Here is a 13,033-nt window from a genome sequence, read left to right as displayed (position 1 = left end):
CCTCCCCCTTGCAGGGATACCTCAGTTTTTACGCCAGTGTCTTAGGTGATGGACGTGTAAAGATGTCCTGTGCTGAGCTCCAAAGGGAATATCCTAAGATCCTATACTGGGGCAAGCCAGGCGAACCGGATCCATTCAAAGTGTCTTTTCATGGCCGAATTGAATGGTACCCGGGCCTCGTGTCCGAAGAAACGAGGTTTTACCCGTAATGCTTCTCTTTTTAGAGAGCTGGACCCCGCAGATCATAAATTGGCTTTAAACTTCCTAATTTCTGGCGAGGTGCTTTACGGTCCCAGAACTGTTGGATCCCCCTATTCGTAGGGGGCCCCAGTCTCTGACGGTTTTTTCAAATGGAGCCCACCGTGAGAGGTGAAGATTGGGTCTATGTAAACAGCACCCTGCAGCTGGATAAGGTAAGTGGAGATTCCACAGAATTTTTGAGTTCTAGTGGCTTTTCTCCTTTAAGGTAAATGCATGCTATGCCTATTGTGACCACCGGGGGCTGCCAAGAGCACAAACCTGCACATGCTGACTGTCTGTCTCAGTGTTTTTTCATCGCTGTTTATGTCCCAGCCTCTCAAGCCGGCTGCAAGGTAAGATGGAAGGGGGGATTTCTCATGTTTGAATGTTCCCCCCCAGGCTAGAGAGGGGCCACAGGGGTCTAGAAAGTGGTTATACCACCTGGGCTCTGCGGCCTAATGGCCACCATCTCTGAAGATAGCCGTTCAGGCAGATCTTGTTACCAGCCTCCCCCCCCCCCATCCCCAGCCTTTCTCCAGAAGCATGACAGGAGAGTCGGCCAGCGCGGGAAGCGCTCGTTTTTTTCAAAACTCGAGGGGGGGGCGGTAGAGGAGGGGGCGGGACGTCAGCACAAGTGCTTAGACTCCCACTCAGGCCAGCTGCAGGCTATTAAAGGCACTCTGTACAGGTGCACACAGCCTTCTGAGAGACACAGAGCTGACGGTCGCATGTAAGGTGGGACACAGGCATTCTCCTAGGCAGCATTTACTGAAGTAACACCAGACTGAGCATTGGGTAGCAAGGCTTTTAGCCAGACTACATCGCTCAGCGGGCAGTGTTCATTTGTATACCTCACACCTTGTTGCTTTGCACTATGGGTAGAAGAGGTTCAAGCACCCCAGGAACCAGAGACACTAGGGGATCTCGTTCAGGTTCTGAGGGCCCCCTGTCGGCAGCATCCTCCCCCCCCTAAAGATGGGCCAGGGAGAGCCATCGGGGTCAGGGGCTACACCTGCTTCTGGCACTTCAGCCCCTGTATATATTACACAAGAGGTTTTTTCCTCAACCATTAATGGTCTAGAGGAAAGATTAATGGCCGTGATTACGTCTTCACTCAGTGGAAGAAAACGCACTAGGCTTTCCTCTGTTCCCCAAGACCCTCAGACAGAGGAGCTCTGGGATAAAGGAGATGAATCCCTTTCAGAGGATCGGGATGGGACGGATGATTCCTCTTCGGAGGAATCAGGTGGAGAGGGACTCTCTGCGACTTCCCAAGAGGAGAAAGTCTTAGTACAGATCCTTACTGGATTGGTCCGCTCCACATTTAAGTTGCCCATACTTGAAACTGCTAAAGAATCCTCTTCTGCTTTGGGGTCACTGAAACCTTTCCAAGCAGCACATGCTTTTCCTGTTCATACTTTACTTGAAAAGCTCATTTATTCTGAGTGGGATCACCCAGACAAACGTTTTTTTCCGCCGAGAAAGTTTTCAACACTTTATCCGATGGAAGAAAAGTTTATTAAAATGTGGGGAATACCGGCTATTGATGCCGCCATTTCCCCGTAAATAATAGCCTGACTTGTCCTGTAGACAATGCTCAGATGCTCAGGGATCCTGTAGATAAAAGGATGGAATCCCTATTGAAGGATGTTTTCTCCTTTAGCAGGATCAGTGGCCCAACCTGCAGTAGCAGCGATTGGAGTCTGTCAATACTTAAGAGACCATGTTAAGCAGGTCATCAAAGTATTACCTGAACAGCAGGCCCAGGGGTTTGCTAACCTTCCAGCGGCCTTATGCTTTGTGGTTGACGCCATTAGAGATTCTATCGTGCAAACCTCCCGTCTTTCACTGGGGTTGGTGCATATACGTAGAATCCTATGGTTGAAAAATTGGTCAGCCGAAGCACCATGTAAGAAGCTACTGGCTGGGTTTCCATTTCGTGGTGCAAGGTTGTTTGGAGAGGACTTGGATAACTATATCAAGAGAATCTCTTGTGGGAAAAGCACTCTCTTACCTGTCAAGAAGAAGAGTAAGCGTCCCTCTTTCAAACGGACTCTTTCCCCAGCGCCGGGGGCTTCAGCCTCCAGGCAGTCTCGACGGCCGCCTCCATCGGGGTCCAGAGACAAGAGTCAACCCCAGGGACAAAAGAAGTCCTGGGGAAAGAAGCCTACTAGGCAAAACACTAAGACCTCTGCATGAGGGGGCGCCCCCGCTCACTCGAGTGGGGGGAAGACTGCGACAGTTCTCAGAGCTCTGGCAGGAGGACTTCCAGGACAGATGGGTAATCTCCACGGTAACCTTAGGGTACAAGCTGGAGTTTCAGGAATTCCCCTCTCCTCGGTTCCTCAGATCAAGTGTTCCCAGAGACCCAGAGAAAAAGCAGTCGCTCCTTCTAGCGTTAGAGCGACTTTTGTCGCAGGAGGTCATTATGATAGTTCCCGCAAAGGACCAGGGATTGGGCTTCTATTCCAACCTTTTTACGGTCCAAAAGCCAAATGGGGATGTCAGGCCCATTCTGGACTTAAGGGATCTGAACCGATTCCTAAGGATTCAATCCTTCCGCATGGAATCAATTCGAACAGTAGTTCCCACCCTGCAGGGAGGAGAATTTCTGGCATCAATAGACATCAGAGATGCATATCTGCATGTGGCCATTTTTCCTGCTCATCAGAAGTTTCTGCGCTTCGAGGTAGGAGGGCGCCATTTCCAGTTTGTGGCTCTGCCTTTCGGGATAGCCACTGCACCTCGAGTGTTCACAAAGATCTTGGCTCCTCCTCTGGCCAGATTAAGGGCTCAGGGTATAGCTGTCATAGCATACCTAGACGACCTACTCTTGATAGACCGGTCGGTAGCCTCTTTGAATGGAAACTTGAGGACCACAGTCAGGTATCTAGAACACCTGGGTTGGATCCTCAACTTAGAAAAGTCTTTCCTAAAACCAGTAAGAAGACTGGAGTATTTAGGTCTGATTATAGATACAAGCCAGGAGAAAATATTTCTACCCCAGGCAAAGATCACTGCTTTGAGAGAGCTGATTCTGACAGTAAGGACCAAGAAGGGTCCCTCAGTCCGCCTTTGTATGAGGCTACTAGGGAAGATGGTGTCTTCATTCGAAGCAGTTCCCTATGCTCAGTTTCACTCAAGAATGCTGCAACACAGTATTCTGTTGACCTGGAACAGGAAAGTTCAGGCATTAGACTTTCCGATGCACCTGTCGCATGCGGTGCGTCAGAGCCTCAATTGGTGGCTCATACCCGAAAACCTGCAGAAGGGGAAATCCTTTCTACCGGTTACCTGGACGGTGGTAACAACAGATGCCAGTCTGTCAGGTTGGGGAGCAGTTCTGGAACAGGCTGCGGTCCAAGGGGTATGGTCCAAGACAGAGAGGACCTTACCCATCAACATTCTGGAGATCCGGGCGATACATCTAGCTCTAAAGGCCTGGACTATCAGGCTACAGGGTTGTCCGGTCAGGATCCAGTCCGACAATGCCACAGCAGTGGCTTATGTCAATCATCAGGGAGGCACCCGGAGCCGAGCTGCTCAAAAAGAGGTGAACCAGATCTTAGTCTGGGCAGAGATGCATGTGCCATGCATATCGGCAGTTTTCATCCCTGGAATAGAGAATTGGCAGGCGGACTATCTAAGTCGCCAGCAGTTACTTCCAGGGGAATGGTCTCTGCATCCCGACGTCTTTTGGGCCATATGCCAAAGATGGGGGGTTTCCAGATGTAGATCTCTTTGCATCCCGATTCAACAAAAAGATAGACAGATTTGTGGCAAGGACAAAAGATCCTCTTGCATGCGGGACGGATGCGTTGGTGATTCCGTGGCATCGGTTCTCACTGATTTACGCATTCCCGCCTATTCTGCTACTACCACAACTCCTTCGCAGGATCAGGCAGGAAAGGAAGTCGGTACTTCTGGTGGCCCCCGCTTGGCCCAGAAGGACTTGGTATGCAGAAATAGTAAGGATGACAGTAGGTTCCCCGTGGACCCTACCGGTACGCCCAGACCTGTTATCTCAAGGTCCAGTGTTCCATCCTGCCTTACTTACTTACTTAAACGCTAAATTTGACGGTTTGGCTATTGAGACCCACGTTCTGAAGAGTCGTGGGCTGTCAGGTCCTGTCATATCTACCTTGATTAATGCAAGGAAGCCAGCTTCCAGGATGATTTATCATAGAGTCTGGAAAGCTTATATAACCTGGTGTGAATCCAGAGGTTGGCATCCCAGGAAATATGTCATAGGTAGAATTCTTGATTTTCTACAATTAGGATTAGAGATGAAGCTGGCCTTGAGTACCATCAAAGGCCAGGTCTCTGCTTTATCAGTATTATTTCAGCGGCCACTTGCTTCGCATTCTTTGGTCCGAAACTTTATGCAGGGGGTGATGCGTCTTAATCCTCCGGTTAAAGCGCCCCTAAACCCCTGGGACTTGAACTTGGTCCTGGCTGTGTTACAGAAACAGCCTTTTGAACCAATAAGTCAGATTCCTTTGGTCTTGTTGACAAGGAAATTAATTTTTCTGGTGGCCATCTCTTCTGCTAGAAAAGTATCAGAATTAGCTCTTTCCTGTAAGGAGCCTTATTTGATTATACACAAGGATAGAGTGGTACTACGCCCTCATCCTAGTTTTTTACCGAAGGTGGTTTCTGATTTTCATTTAAACCAAGACATTGTTCTACCTTCCTTTTTTCCAGATCCCTGTTCTCCGGAAGAGAGATCTCTACATTCATTGGATGTAGTAAGAGCAGTTAAGGCCTATCTAGGGGCAACTGCTCAGATCCGCAGGACGGATGTTTTGTTTGTGCTGCCAGAGGGTCCCAATAGAGGACAGGCAGCGTCAAAAGCTACCATTTCTAAATGGATTCGACAGTTGATCATTCAAGCTTACGGTTTGAAACAGAAGATTCCTCCGTTTCAGATCAGGGCACATTCCACAAGGGCTATTGGTGCTTCTTGGGCAGTGCATCACCAGGCCTCTATGGCTCAAATCTGCAAGGCCGCAACCTGGTCTTCAGTTCATACATTCATCAGATTCTATCAGGTGGATGTGAGAGGGCATGAGGATATCGCCTTTGGGCGTAGTGTGCTGCAGGCAGCGGTACGGGGTCCTCAGGTCTGATTGCACCCTACTTGGTCGTGGTTCCCCCCCCCCTCAGGTAGCATTGCTCTGGGACATCCCATCAGTAATTACTGAGGCTCTGTGTCCCGTGATGTTCGAGAAAGAAAATAGGATTTTTTAAAACAGCTTACCTGTAAAATCCTTTTCTTTCGAAGGACATCACGGGACACAGAGGTCCCACCCCTCTTTTAATACACTATATTGCTTGGCTACAAAACGGAGGTATCCCTGCAAGGGGGAGGGATTATATAGGGGGTTGAACTTCCTGATAGGGTGTGCCAGTGTCCAATCACCAGTGATACCTATATAACCCATCAGTAATTACTGAGGCTCTGTGTCCCGTGATGTCCTTCGAAAGAAAAGGATTTTACAGGTAAGCGGTTTTAAAAAATCCTATTTTTTGTCCTTTTTGTAAAATTTCAGAAGAAAGCTGTGTATGAACGATCGGCTCCCAGCGGTGGCTTCAGGGGAGAGGAGGGAGCGCCAACAACAGATGCCCCACAGTAATTTTATGGGTGACCTCACCGTCCAGGTGTTGTGGCTGTTGTCGGCAATCTCTCCGTTCTTCTAAAGCCAGCTGCTGGAGAGATCATGTGAGTGGACCGGAGGGCCTTTAGGTTAGGTAAGTATACACCTCTTTCCTTAACAGAATAGTTTGTATAGGGCTTAAACAAGACTTCTGCTTTAAAGAATTATATATAAACATTGTAAGATTATCTTTATTTTGTTTTAGTTTGAATATTGTGGTAGTCAGGCCTTTCAGACAGTAGATATTCATTACCTTCCTAATTAATTGTGCCGTGTGCCAGCTACTTACCAATGTTTTTATATTGTTAAATATCTATTAGACTGTAACCGCTGAGATCTAATTCCACTGCATTCTCCCAGCCACATATTTTCACTATCTCATACTAATGCGGCAAATTGCAGGTTTATTTATTACACAAGTACAACGCTGTACATAGCTGTTACAAAATCCATGTTTAATTTTTGAAAGCGAGGACAAAAGTGGAGCATTGTCAGTATTACACAGGCCCTGTAGACTTTTGCACACATCCAAACCTTACCTTCATATTGGATTGGTGAGAAAACCACACAAGCATATTTAACTAACCTTGCCAACTATCATTGTTCTGCAAGTTGAGAGTTCCCACAATCACAGTGGGAGGTTGGATAGTTCAAATCTATTTTAAGAGGGGAATCTTTTTGCATACTTGTGTCCAAAGCTCCCTTACCTCTGAAGCTCGATTTGCGCGCTGATCGCACTCCAGAGGCTACTGACAGGGGGTGAGGAAGCGATGCAATGCCTCCTCACTGCCTGCTTCCCATTGACTTTAATGTGTAGCGTTTGGTGGGCTTGCCATCCGCTGATCACTACAAGTCAGATTAACTTTGCCACAGGTGCGAAGCAAAGCATCGCTGCCACGACATGTAAGCACCCCTGTCTGCTTCCAATTGCAGCTTAAGGGGGGCAGTTGGCAGGCAAAATAGCGGTTCAACTGCGCATTTATGTTGCCCCCAACCACAAGTCAAAATAAGACCTACAGGCATTGGGGTTGATTTACTAATACTGAAGCACTTAGAATCTGGTGCAGCTGTGCATGATAGCCATTCAACTTCTAACTTCAGCTTGTTCAATAAAATCTGAAAGCTGATTGGTTTCATGCCCAATACCTCAGCCTGGAGCACCAAGCACTAATGGTCTTTCTATGCAGAGCTGCACCAGATTTTGCACTCTCCAATTTTAGTAAATCACTCCCACTGTCTTTATAACGCCTAAATTGTATAAATATATAATGTCAGACATGTTAAATACAGTGGCAAGAAAAAGTATGTGAACCTCTTGGAATTTAATGATTAAGGCAGTTACACTTTACGGTCTTGGTTAGACTTGTATAAATACATTTAATAAAAAACCCACAGGCAGACTCGATGGACCACTTGGACTTTTTTCTGCTGTCACTTTTTTATGTTTCTATGTAACTGTTTTGCAGTAGTTTGCCATAAAATGTGATCTGATCCTCATCAAAGTCACAAAAGTAGAAAAACACTCTGAGGTTGATTTACTAAAACTGGAGAGTGCAAAATCTGGTGCAGCCATGCTTGGAAACCAGTCATCTTCCGATAAGAGCATTAGTGCTTGGTTCTCCAGGTTGAGGTGTAGAGCCCGTTGGTCCTCAGGATAGAAGTATACCAGCGTAAGAAAAACTCATCTAGTGAGGAATGAACATTTAAAGTGGTTGTAAACCCCATTATAAACCCCATTCATGAAATTTGAACTAAGCACATATATCTGCAGTATTTACTTGTCTCTTCAAAGCTCTAATGCCTTCTACACACGGTCGGATTTTCCGATAGAAAATGTGTGATATGACCTTGTTGTTGGAAATTCCGACCGTGTGTGGGCTCCATCACACATTTTCCATCGGAATTTCCGACACACAAAGTTTGAGAGCTTGCTATAAAATTTTCCGACAACAAAATCCGTTGTCGGAAATTCCGATCGTGTGTACACAAATCCGACGCACAAAGTGCCACGCATGCTCAGAATAAATTAAGAGATGAAAGTTATTGACTACTGCCCCGTTTATAGTCCCGACGTACGTGTTTTACGTCACCGCGTTCAGAATGATTGGATTTTCCGACAACTTTGTGTGACCGTGTGTATGCAAGACAAGTTTGAGCCAACATCCATCAGAAAAAATCCATGGATTTTGTTGTCGGAATGTCCGATCAATGTCCGACCGTGTGTACAGGGCATTAGTGTCGTTTCACTCTGGTGCTTCGTTCTGCTGTTATCAGCATGAGTCACTGCTTACAAGTTCACCAACACATGAGATAACATAAGCTCAAAATTTGTGTTGGGGAGGGTGCTTGGAGGTAGATGAGTAAGGAGCTTGTCTATTTAGATTACAGCTCTGCATGTTCCTTCGTTCCTCTGCCTATGTGGAGGGGGGTGTCCCTTTCCTCTAATCAGCTCTCACACAGTGTAAGTGTAGCTCTCCACCCTTTCCTATGTACTGCTGGCAATTGAAGAAAGATCTGCACTTTTGAAAGTGTGTAGAAAGGGGAAGACAGCAGATATACAAGTAAACTTCACTGGGTATATGTAAGGGTTTACAACCATTTTAAGCATACCGCCACTCACCATAGCCGATCCTGGTATGGATGGATACATGTGAAAGCCTCAGTCAATGCCGCACCTTGGGCCACCCCCCTTGACATGTTTCATCCTGCCCACCAGGGCTTAATCATAGCTTCAGCTTCATCAGCACCCAGGTTTTTTTTTTGTCAAAGCTTAATTGAACAAGCTTAAGTTGGAAGCTGATTGGCTATCATGCACAGCTGCACCAGATTTTGCACTGTCCACTTTTTTAGTAAATCAACCCCAATGTGCTTAAGCTGATAAAACACAAACAATTCTAATTTCTAATGTCTTTATTGAACACACCCAATAAGCATTCGTGGTGTATGTATCATAGTCATGTGTGAATATTTATTGGGGTTGATTTGGCAAAAAGTAAAGGCTGTTCACTAAGCAAAGTGAAGGGAACCTGAGTTCACATTATTATCCAATTATGTTTAAGGGAAAGAAACCGCAGTATTACTAGCACGTGACTGGCTATTTAAAGTGATCTCATTTTCATCTTATTTAATAATATTGCTTTGCAAAATGAACATTCACATTGCCTTATTTATGTTGTAAACAGCCTTTAATTTTTTAGTAAATCAAACAATGCTTACAATTCATTGGAGTATACGTATATATGTTAGAGTAAAGAATGATCCTATTGCAAAGTACATATTCAGTAAGCTTAGTGAATAAGATAAAGCCATGTTTACTTTAGTTACCCAACCAAGTGCAAGGAAATTAAAAAAACAAAAAACAGATTTTTGCTTGTACATGATTTAAGTGACCACTGCTCTACTTTATTTAATAAGCTAGTTGAACATTCACTTTGTTAGGTAAAAATATTCTACTCCTCCATTCTCTGCATATAATTATAGTGTGTAATTGGATAGTTCACCTAGTTTATATGATTTTATCTTTCAGGTTCTTATTTATCTTGTTGGGACCTGTAGGAAAAGCACAGCAATACCATGAGATTGGCAGATCCATGGCTACTATAATGACCGATGAGGTAAATACATCATTATTTTTTACTGTTCCTGTTGACAAAATGAAAAATTACGCAAAAGCTACCAGTTTCAATGGTATGGTAAATAGTAAAAAGCATCAAAATCAAATTGTATACTCCTGATATACTGTAAATCTCTAGTTATGATCTCAGGAAGTGCTCGATTGCCTCATGTTTAATTTATTATTTCTCTAGTTCTGTATATGACAGAATTCATCTCGTTCTCATCACATTGGTAAGCAGCAGACAAAGTCGCCAGATATTTAGCACAGTCAACAAAGCCATAAAAATGTGTGGGGTCTTGTCACTTTAAATCATGATCGAGAGATAACTAACAGCCATTTCATGAGAGTTTTTGTTTTTAAAAAAAGACAGTTCTCTACAGATTCCTGGAAAAAAAAATCCCATAAATAGGCGAATTTGAACTTTATTTTCTTACTTATAATCACACTTTACCGTGTTCAGTTTGTGTTTTTTTTTTTTTTTTTTTTTTTCTTTTCTACAATACAATCAATTTATAGATTTTTCATGATGTTGCTTACAAAGCAAAAGACCGAACAGACTTGCTAGCTGGAATTGATGAGTTCCTGGATCAAGTGACAGTACTTCCACCTGGAGAATGGGACCCATCAATCAGAATTGAGCCACCAAAAAATGTTCCTTCTCAGGTTGGTATAATTTTTAGTTTGCGACTATTATAATGGATTTTGCTTTAAAAAAATAGAATAACTATAATATTATTATTATGTAGTATATTATACTATTATAGTTGAAATAAGGTGATTGAGACTACTGTGGATGACTTGATTGGTTCATACTCATGTTATGCTTTGAGTAGACAGATGCTTACGTTGCCTATTTTACCAGCACACCAGTAGTTTCTGCAGTTTACTGTAGGGCCTCGGTTTATGGTCCTTTCTTTCGTCCTCTCTTCTGCATTTTGGGGGTTTAACAAAATGCTAGCTCCAGTGTTAGCCCTGTTGCTCTTTTTGGGGTTATCCCATTTTGGGAAATTTGGACAACCTGCTGCTGCAAGAAATGTTGCAAAGGTTCTGGTGGATCCTGAACCTTAAGAAATTTTCACTGCCTCTGACTCTTAGCATTTGGAGTATCTGAGGTTTGTTTTTTGACACTTCCCACGCTATAATGTTCTCTTCCCCAGGAACTAACTTCAGACTCTGAAGACTCAAGTCCACGTTCTTCAATGCAGATGTCCTCCAACCCTCTGTTTCTTCATGAGGGTCTTGTGGCTGATGGTAGCCTCCTTCAGGATAGGCTTCTTCCTAATTTGCTCCAGATGATCAAAACTAACTGCTAAGTGAACTTCAGGCATGAAAATCTATTTAGGGCCTTTGTGCAAGGGTCTCCCATGTGGTTTCCCACAGCCACAATCTCTTTTGGGATTTAACATTTTTGTTCTTTTGGCACTTTAGAAGGCCACATTTGAACCTATCAGAGACATTCCTTTCTCTACTTTGACCCACAAATTTATATTTCTTGTTGACCTGATGACTTTAGACTGTCAGGAATCTTTTTTTTTTTGGCCTTCGAAATGACAAGGTGGTATTGAGTCCCAGGACATCCCTTCCAAAGTCGTCCCACTTTCTACCTTAACAGGACATTGCTCTTCTGTCCCTCTGTCCATCTGCAGCTCACCAAAAAAATCACCCTCCATTGTTGGAAAGTGGTCTAGGCTTTGCAAGTCTATCTCTCAGCCACTGCTTCCTTCTGGAAGACTAATTCCCCTTTTTGTCATCCTGGATTGGCTTCCCAATTTATAACTTGACAGATCATCATTCAGGCTTATGGTCTTAAGGTTGGGGGTTTAAACCTTTCCAGTAAAGGCTTACTTCATTAGGGCAGAGAAAGCCTCTTAGGATTTTCAGCATCAGACCTCTGTTTCCAATATTTGCAAGGCTACCACCTGTTCACACGCTCTGAGTTCTATCAGGTGGACAGTTCTGCCTCATCTGATGACAGCTTTGGGTGTGCAGTCCTTCAGCAGGCGGCTTTTTGAGCTGAAGGCAGTTCTTAGTTCTTGTTGTTTACATTGCTCCTGTTAGAAGTTGTTTTGCTGTGTTGCCCACCTCTTAGGTGGAGTGATTTTGCACATCCCAAAACTATAAGACTTCCTCTGTCCCAAAATGGACAAAAAAGAGAAAATTACTTTCTTGAACTCATTGTAAAATCCCTTTTTTGGAGTCTATTGAGGGGCACAGGTCCCACATCTCTGTGTTTGGTACTGGTTTGCTGTAGAACTGAGTTATTATACCTTGGGCTAGCCTACAGTTTTTGTTTGCCATCGGTGTCCAATAATCCTGTAGGTGGCAATATAGCCTAAAGGTTTAAAATGGTATCAAATCTAAAATCAGAAATGTAATATATTGCAGGTTACCAATCTTTAGATGTGGTGGCTGCATTAGTTTGTTTAGCCCTTTTTCCCTCTGTTTTGTCCTGGTGATCTGACCAATAACACACCTCCTGTATTAGAGTCCCTCCACTCTGGATGAAGGAGCATAGAGGCATCTTTGGACAGCAGCATTGTCATTCTGGGGGAAGGTGTGTTCAATGTACTAGCAGATTTCGATACACAGACAAATCAAAGCCATACTTCAGCTCACACTTAAGTCGTTCCAACAGTTTTTTTTTTTTCCTTTTTGGGATAACGGTTTTACATAAATAACTGCTGATCATTGTAAGCACCCTTGTCAGTGGTAAATGGTTTGTCTCATCCCTCTAACTGCTACAGCTGCAAGAGAGCTTTTTGTTTTAAAAAAGAACAGACTGACTGGCTGGATCACCAGGTGAAAATAAGGGAAGGGAAAGAAAGCCTAAAAAAGAAAAGGAATGCAGCCATCACTTCTAAGAATTGGTAAACTGCAATATAATGAATGTTCGTTTGCTTTTGGGTTTACTACCTCTTTAAAAGAAAAGTATGGACTTCTAAGAAATTAAAAAAAAACATTTATACTCCTCTAGGTGGATGCAGCATCCATCCAATGCTGCATCTGTCCCCCGCCGATTTTCAGTGAGAACTGAGCGATCAAACACTCCCAATCGCTCAGTTCTCACTCTCTGCTCTGAGCAGAGAGCTGGTGACTGTCAGTCACCAGCTCTCTGCTCTGACCCTCCAGCACTCACTGGAGGGCTGGGCTGTGAAGGGGGTGGGAGGGGCTGGCTCAGGCTCTCAGCTAAATGCTGGGAGGCTGATCCAAGTGCCGGCCCAAGCATCTGGTTGTATTCCGACCATATCGCCTGGTCCGGCTGACTGATATCTGCCAACAGCAGACTTTACTCCCTGTCGTCTGAAAACGGGTCACAGGAGTGCAGAACGAATTGCACTCCTGTGATCCCGTGGAGAAATATGACCAAAATAGCTTTGGCTATACTTCTCCTTTTTAAGTCTTCCTGTGTCCCTGAACAGACTTTAAGAAAATTATCTTAAAGTGAGTTGAATAATTCTGTTTTCTTGCAAGAAGCAAGCATGCACTTTTTCTGGATAAAATTATTCCCAATGCATAAAAT

General features: G+C 44.2%; 1 protein-coding gene across 1 annotated transcript in view; it reads left to right on the top strand.

The window, feature by feature from the left end:
* The window catches only part of LOC141127358 (electroneutral sodium bicarbonate exchanger 1), a 297,513-nt gene that overhangs the window by 220,445 nt on the left and 64,035 nt on the right, over nt 1-13,033 (top strand). Inside the window, exons 9-10 of the mRNA XM_073613700.1 lie at nt 9,424-9,511; nt 10,030-10,176. Of these exons, the coding sequence (XP_073469801.1) occupies nt 9,424-9,511; nt 10,030-10,176 (235 nt within the window). The remainder of the gene's footprint in view (nt 1-9,423; nt 9,512-10,029; nt 10,177-13,033) is intronic.

This window comes from Aquarana catesbeiana, linkage group LG02 (genome assembly GCF_042186555.1).
Source record: "Aquarana catesbeiana isolate 2022-GZ linkage group LG02, ASM4218655v1, whole genome shotgun sequence".
Classification (NCBI taxonomy): domain Eukaryota; kingdom Metazoa; phylum Chordata; class Amphibia; order Anura; family Ranidae; genus Aquarana; species Aquarana catesbeiana.
Note: the sequence above shows the minus strand (reverse complement) of the source record. Positions and strands in the feature narration are given on the sequence as shown.